The sequence below is a fragment of the Hypanus sabinus genome, chromosome 24 (genome assembly GCF_030144855.1).
Source record: "Hypanus sabinus isolate sHypSab1 chromosome 24, sHypSab1.hap1, whole genome shotgun sequence".
Classification (NCBI taxonomy): Eukaryota; Metazoa; Chordata; class Chondrichthyes; order Myliobatiformes; family Dasyatidae; genus Hypanus; species Hypanus sabinus.
The window spans coordinates 34,575,515-34,583,691 of NC_082729.1; the positions used below are offsets into that span (position 1 = coordinate 34,575,515).

The 8,177-nt window shown below is 43.7% G+C and overlaps 1 protein-coding gene across 1 annotated transcript; it reads left to right on the forward strand.

Annotated features, from left to right (window-relative positions):
* Positions 1-671: 671 nt before the first annotated feature.
* On the forward strand, positions 672-4,010 carry LOC132380733 (probable G-protein coupled receptor 139). The gene is made up of 2 exons (XM_059949725.1): positions 672-741; positions 3,100-4,010. The coding sequence occupies exons 1-2, from the start codon at positions 672-674 to the stop codon at positions 4,008-4,010; spliced, it is 981 nt and encodes a 326-aa protein (XP_059805708.1).
* Positions 4,011-8,177: the final 4,167 nt, after the last annotated feature.

Sequence of the window (8,177 nt, forward strand, 5' to 3'; positions counted from 1 at the left end):
GCTTTTCCCCTCGGCTGAAATTGCTGCCACAGGAAGGCAAAAGGTTTAAGGTGCTGGGGAGATGTCAGTGGTGAGTTTTTTACTCAGAGAGTGGTGAGTGCGTGGAATGGGCTACCGGTATCGGTGGTGGAGGCGGATACGATAGGGTCTTTTAAGAGGCTTTTAGATAGGTACATGGCGCTTAGTAAAAATAAAGGGCTATAGGTAAGCCAAGTAATTTCTGAGGTATGGACATGTTCGGCACAACTTTGTATTGTGCTGTAGATTTTCTGTTGTCCTATGTCTCTATGCAAATATTCAATATGGAATATTGAGGTTTAAATGTCTATACAATAGACAACCCCTTTAACCCTCAACCCCCACTCCCACCAAAATCACCGGAAAGCGAGATTAATTGCAAGTATTTCTTAATTTAGGAGAGTACTCTGATTGGGATATTACCAAATCTGTTTTCTCTTTAGCTGCTTGCACTGCTAGCTATGACGTCAGATATTATGTTTGTTCATTGACTGTATCTTAAATCAATAACATTCTCCGTGATTGAACTGTAAGCAACATGGACTTATTTAAAGGTCCTTCGCTGCTGAACGACAAGTATATGAAGGACTCCTCCCGAAATCGACAATAGCTCGATTGGTGTGAGGAACGGTTCTCGCACAGCCTTACGCAAAATGCACACTCCTCCCAGAGACCTGGTGTACGCAATTTACTACACGGTCCTTGCAGTGATCGCGGTTCCAGGTAAAGCATTTCTTACTGTTTTAACGTCTGTGGTCTTATGTATAATGCTCTGTTGATCTTTATGTATCGAATAGCGGCCACATGTTTGGCTGAGCAGATATTGGTATTCGAGAACAGGTCTACAAGTATACGTTATAAAGTAGAGACTGAATGTTTTCATCCGTATAAAACAGATGCATCAGATACAGTAAATACACAGTCAATACACACAGAAAGCTTGAGGAACTCAGCAGGCCAGGAAGAATCTTAGCAAAAAAAGAACAGTGGACGATTCGGGCCGATACACTTCTTCAGGAAATTATTTATTTATTTATTTCCCTACTTACTGATATAGTTTGTATTTGCACGATCTTTTTCCTTTGCCTGTTTTTTGGTCTTTGTTCATGTGCAGTTTCCCTTGATTATGTTGTGTTTCTTTGAACGTATAGTGGACACCCGCACTAAGGGGTTGTATATGTGTGCTTTGAACTTTGAATAGATGGCTTACCTGAGGTTGCGCCGATTACTTCTGAGTGCCCACACGCCTCTGAGACGTTGCTATTCGCGACCCTGCCCAAATTCAAATTAACTTTGCAATTCACTTGTTGTTTCGCTGTCCTGCTGTGTTTGAGGTTCATGGTACTCTTATCGACAACACCAGCTCTTGGTACGGCATTTTTAACCTGCGTGAAGCATTCCATGTCTTCTTCCCTCTGCGTCTCAGCTTACTGACATCAACAATAATACATTAGCTGAGGGTCTGTGCACGGGAGTATTGCCGAATATATGAACGTCATAAGAACATAAAGCTGCGGAGCAGTAGTAGGCCTTTCGGCCCATCGTCTGCTCCGTCATTCCAAGATAGCTGATTTGTTATCCAAACCCCATTGTCCTGCCTTCTACGCATTCTGCCTTCTACTGCCTTCTAATCCTGAGATTATTTTTGATGAAGAACCAATCAACCTCTGCCGTAAGCATCCACAACAGCTTAGCTCCATAGACGCCTGTGTCTTTTCTTCCTTTTTTTCTAGTACTACGGAAAGGTCTCGGCCAGAAAAGGCGAATGCAATTTGTTTCCATAGCTGCTTCTTGGCGTGTAAAATTTCAATAATATTTTGTTTGTGTTGTTTGGATTTTCAGCGTCAGTAGATTTTCTCTTGCTTGTGATTATATATACAGTATTGTGCAAAAGTCTTTGGCACATATTCTGGGGCGACCAAGCTTCTTGCAGAGCACTGTATCTACTAAACGTTAACCAATATTTACAAAATCTTCAGACTCGCAGATATTGCTCTTTCAAGAACAGGTAGAGATAGAAATGTACTTCACATCAAACCAAAATTAACCCAAGAGGTAAATGACATTAAACATGCAGCTTAGAGTTCAGTGGAAACCTCTTCGGCGCAGCAGCTATTACAATTTATGAATATCACTTCCACAATAAGTCAGATAAATTTATACGGCGGTGTTCGGCATGACAATGTGTAGGGGGTAGGTAATGACAAGTGTGATCTGAATGCATCAGTTCAGGCAGTTAACTGGAGGACGTTCTTGACACTCTGAACGTACAACAAATATTTGGCAGGTAATAAATCAATTAAAATACTTTATAAAAACGTGGCGAAAAAACCAATGCATCTGTAACAAGAGTTAAGGTGTAATTATCACTATCTTTACCCCACTGAGTTAATGTTTGATCCAATGTTTTTAACTCTTCATGCACTGACGTCGCTTTTTTTTAGGACCATGACCGGCAATTCACACAGCTGACGAACGAAGAACAAATAATATCGGCACGAAAATTAACATTTGTCTGAGTGTACGGGTATAACCCATGGTTACTTCAGTTGCTATCGCCTTCCAGACAGCTTGAATCGGTCTTGCTATTCTCCCCTGCCCTCTTTCATTAAAAGTGGTTTCGTCCACAGAACTGAAGCTCGCTCGAATTTTTGTCTCTGAGATACTGAAAACACACCGTCTGGTACCAACAATAATTCCACTGTCAAGGTCATTGATATCACATTTGGTCTGAACAACAACAGAACCTCTTGACCAGGGGCGTCCCTACTTCTAAACGAGGGGTCCGTGGACCCCAACTTGGGAAATAATCGTTTTGAACATGTCTGCATCTTTTAGTGCATGAATTGCTGCCAAATGATTAGCTGATCAGGTATTTGCATAAACGAGCATGTAACCAAGTATGCAAGTGTGCTTAATAAGTTGGCCTCATACCTGCACGCATGCATTCAGGTGGGATAAGCTCCATTGTGGATCAGATATTCAATGTTTATTTGATGGCATACAGAAACTACATAAACTTCTAAATTACTTCTGCAGCAAGTGTGCTCTGTCAGTAATCTCCAATTCGTTCTCCCACAGTTAATGTAGTGGCCATTGTGATCCTGTCCCGAGGAAAATGTGGTCTATCGAGATGTATCAGCCGGTACCTCGTGTCCATGGCAGCGACAGATCTTCTGGTAATTATCACCGCCGTGATATTAAACCGGATTCCCGCTATTTATTTTCCCGGTAGTTCTCTATCCATCACTCCCGTGTGCAGTTTCAGCATTACATTAATTTACGTCGCCAGGGACAGCTCGGTTTGGTTAACGGTCATGTTCACCTTTGACCGATATGTCGCCATCTGCTGGCAGAAACTCAAAGCAAAGTATTGCACCCACAGAACCGCTGGCATTGTTGTGTCTGTCGTCTGTACTTTGGGGTTTGTGATCAACATTCCCTGCTTCTTTTTGTACGAACCAATGTACGTCATTGATAACGTTCCCTGGTATTGCAAACGAAGGGATATCATTTCTTCTTCTCTTCTCTGGATAATATTTGATTGGACTGATCGTGCTATGACCCCTTGCCTCCCGTTCCTGTTTATCCTCTCGCTCAACGCTCTCACTGTCAGGTACATTCTAGCAGCCAGTCGGGCCCGTAGGAGACTCCGCAGTTGCCCCACGGGAGAGAAGCAGAGCGATCCGGAGATGGAAAGCCGCAGGAAGTCGATCGTTCTGCTCTTTGCAATCTCGGGATGTTTCATCCTTCTGTGGATGCCATATGTTGTCAACTTCTTAGTAATGCAGCTTCAAGTTGGTTATAAAATTAATGGCTACAGTGACCCTAGATTTATCCTGATGGAAAGTGGCAACGTCTTCCAACTGCTGAGCTGCTGTACAAACACATTTATCTACGTAGTGACTCAAAAAAAATTCCGGAATGAACTGAAGCTTCTAATGAAGTTTCCGCTGAACATTTCACATTCAATAGCTCCATCACGGAAATAGCAGATTCCTGCAAAAACAAACAAACGAAAGAAAATAACAAATTCGTTCCGTTTACACAAAAATAAATTTTACTCAAAACTCAGGACATAATTTGATTTGTATGCTACCCCGCAATGGGATGCCTATGACTTCCGACTACTCTCATTCTCGGCTTCTCGCAGGAATCGATTTCCCCTTCACTTTCATATCAATTCTTTCTTTACCTTCAGTTTTTCTATTGATTGCACACAGCCCTCAAATAATACATTTGCCATCAAAATCTGCTCCCTGTCCAATATCTTGCTGTATTTCTCTCTCTCTCTTTCCCCCTACCAACCTAACTGTTTATCTATCCATCCGCAAGATCCGGCATTCGATTGTGTTCTTTGCTTTTAACAGTAATACTCACTGCAGCACTGCAGTACAATACTTACACTATCAAAGTTTGTGAAATATCTGCAGGACTTAATAACGATCGCTTCAACATAAGTTCCACATCTCCTTTCAGACCCACACACTGAACTCCCTGAAATCACATTGTGAGTGTGGCCTCCGTCGGTCGTGGTCGACCATGGGTACTGCGCCTCTGGTAATCACTGGGTGTGGCTTCTCCAGGGCGCAAGCCAGGGCAGAGTTGATATACAGATCCGTCTGTTGACCATGCATTGGGTCCCCCCACTTCATGTTGATGACAGGTCCAAACGAACGACTAAAGTTGATACAGGTTGGTGCCAGCATCTCCCAGATGAGCTACCATACGTGGTTAACGAGCCCCATATACCCGGAGCAAATGGTTTTTAAGGCGCCAGAAGTCCGCCTTTGCCCCTTCTGTCAGTGAGAACAGCTCCGTCGGGCATAAGGACTATGCCATACGTGAGAGCCAGGAATTGGACTTGGTTGTCTGAGGCTGTTTGAGACGCATTTGTTTAGCACTGGGAGCTCAGCCCCACTACCACCCTTCAGCTATGACTTCCCTTACAGCAAACAATCACATTAAGCTGTTCAACACAACAAGATCTGAAAACGATTTCCCGCATTGTTCTGGGATCTGGAATTAATCAATAACAGCTGGATGGGTAATAATTGCCGTTTGGTTTGCGCTGCATGTTTCTGATAGTTCATTACGAATGTATTAACGTGACACGCTGTAAGGTTTCACTGCCAATGTAAATGACCAGTCTGGAATTTTCTGTTTCTAAGGTCATGGTTTCTTTGTAGTATCAGTGTTTGGGTTATGACTAGCAATAACGGGGCATGTTAGCCAATGAGCGGGATGTTGATCTTTCTTGTGTGTCTGGGAGAGCGATTTCGCTGTCTTTTGCCCGAGAGAGATGAGGACAGAAGACACGAATGGAGAGTGTTTGCAGACCGCCTGACGGAGCTGACTTGGAGCGAGTGTCTGAAAGTCAGCGACGATCTGAGGTGGTCTTTGGTGGATGAACAGCCTTATCAGTGAGCTCCAACGTTTGCGCATTTAACTGTTTCACGGGAATGGGTTATTTTTTCTGTAAGTCAAGTCAAGTCATATAGTCAAGTTAACAATTATAATGTTCAATCGTTTAATTGCATATTGTGTACTGTTTGTTATTTCGTTGCACTGATTTCCAACGGGGACAGATCGCGCAGCATCCACCCAAACGAGATTTCTTAAGTTTGGCTATCATCCCCTGTATTAAGCCACTAGCCGACCTGAGAGTTACATTAAGGTTGTCATAAGGCAGTCAGGGTTCGAAAGTAACTATAAAAAACTCTAAGGTACCGCTCCCCTGGTATATCCTGCTGGAAGTAAAATTTCTATCGAGACTATAAATCGGAGACATGGATTAGGATTTTATATTTTATCACTGTAAGCGGTTAAGAGAGATAATTAAACATCAATGACGGAATGACAGAGCAGACTCGATGGTCAAAATGACGTAATACTGCTCCCACCACTCATGGAACCACCTGCAAAACGAAGTGATTTGGCCAAGTGCAATATCTTTTAAACAGCTACATAATAATATATAGAATATGGAGAAGTACACTTGAAAAGGCTGTATTTTATTTCATTCAAGGACACAGCTAGGTTCAACGAGCCGCAACACCCGACAACCCACGTACTTAATACTAGTTTAATCACAGGGCAACTTACAAGGAGTAATTAGCCGAATAAACGCCATGTCATTAAACTGCGGGACGCGCGGGAGGGTGCCGGGAAACCGGCGCACTTGGAGGAATCACACGCGTTCCCGGGGAATAAAACAGACTCCTTACAGAAGGCCGGAATAAAACTGCGAACTCCGATACCCAGAGGGTCCTGCACACTGGTCGGATACCATGGCGCCCTGCAGGTAAATCTGACAGAAAATAAATTTCTAACCAGAGGACAATGAGAAATGGAGCAGTACGTGGGAAGGAAGTGTAAGCATGAGACATGTAGTACGCTGTTTCTGTATCACTGCATACCCTGCAAGACTTGTAAATTCAGAATAGTGATCGTTCAAGATGGTAACCTCATTCGCAGAGTAAGTATTAATGTTCGTGTTCCTTTCCTTCCACATAGTGAACGTGCTGATGGTTACCGTCCTTTCCCGGGGAAGGCATGGTCTCTCCAGAACTGTCGCAAGCTACCTGGTGGCCCCTTTGTCCTCGACATGGTCGTGAAGCAAATGCCCATTGTCCATCTAGAATAGTTAAGCTTCTTGTACACCGACCATATCGGTGGCATCAACGTCGCCCTGCTCTACTCCGCACGGTCTGTTCTGTCGGCTTTCACCATTGATCGGCTCATCTTCATTTGTTGTCAGGATCTAAAGTTACGTGACCAATGTTTCGTACTGTGGGTGTCACTTTAAAAACACTTGAATGAGGCGGGACTATGACAAGCTGCTGGCAGTAGTTTGCTACGATATGGGTAAAGTATGATACTTTCCCTTGCACACAAGATTGGGTTGATCAACGGCATACCGTGTATATTGAACGTATGACTGCCACTTTTGTTAACCCTTACCTGGATTCGGGTGTGTTATATGGTAACCACTTGTGTGAAGGGATATTCTGTGACTGTCACTTTGTGAAATTTTTGCGTGGGTTTCGGAACGACTCGACGGATAAGATCTTCGGCGATGTTACTTCATTTACTCAGCGTGGAATCTGAGGAATTCTCTCTACATTTTAACGTGGTTTTACAAATCTCTCCCAGAACTTATTCCGTGGCTTATTGGACCTTTTCTACTTGCCATCTTAATCTTAAGGCTTTAAGAACTGTTCCTAAGCTTGACTGTTCGGGAGCCACAGAAAAGCACGCGCACGAGCGCGCATAACAATGTTAACTTCTGTTTATTTCATTTAGAACATAGAACATAGAATAGTACAGCGCATTACAGGCCCTTCGGCCCACAATGTTGTGCTGACCCTCGAACTCTGCCTCCCATATAACCCCCCACCGTAAATTCCTCCATATACCTGTCTAGTAGTCTCTTAAACTTCACTAGTGTATCTGCCTCCACCACTGACTCAGGCAGTGCATTCCACGCACCAACCTCTCTCTGAGTGAAAGACCTTCCTCTAATATCCCCCTTGAACTTCCCTCCCCTTACCTTAAAGCCATGTCCTCTTTTACTGAGCGGTGGTACCCTGGGGAAGAGCCGCTGGCTGTCCACTCTGTCTAAATATCTTGCACACCTCTATCATGTCTCCTCTCATCCTCCTTCTCTCCAAAGAGTAAAGCCCTAGCTCCCTTAATCTCTGATCATAATCCATATTTTCTAAATCAGGCAGCATCCTGGTCAATCTCCTCTGTACCCTTTCCAATGCTTCCGCATCCTTCCTATACTGAGGCGACCAGAACTGGACACAATACTACAAGTGTGGCCTAACTAGAGTTTTACACTATCCTCTACACTATCTACAACACTACCAACCTTTGTGTCTTCTGCAAACTTGCCAACTCACCCTTTTACCCCCACATTAATAAAAATCACAAAACGTACAGGTCACAGAACAGCTCCTTGTGGGACTCCACTAGTCACAACCCTCCAATCTCAATGTACTCCTTCCACCAAGATCCTCTGCCTTCTGCAGGCAAACCAATTCTGAATCCACCTGGCCAAACTTCCCTGGATGCCATGCCTTCTGATTTTCTGAATAAGCCTACCGTGTAGAACCTTGTCAAATGCCTTACTAAAATCCATGTAGATCACACCC

Excerpts from the sequence above, each read along its gene's own strand:
- LOC132380733 (XM_059949725.1), top strand. The coding sequence starts at position 672 with ATGCACACTCCTCCCAGAGACCTGGTGTACGCAATTTACTACACGGTC. Across the intron at positions 742-3,099 it reads TGCAGTGATCGCGGTTCCAG|TTAATGTAGTGGCCATTGTG; the intron begins GTAAAGCATTTC and ends GTTCTCCCACAG.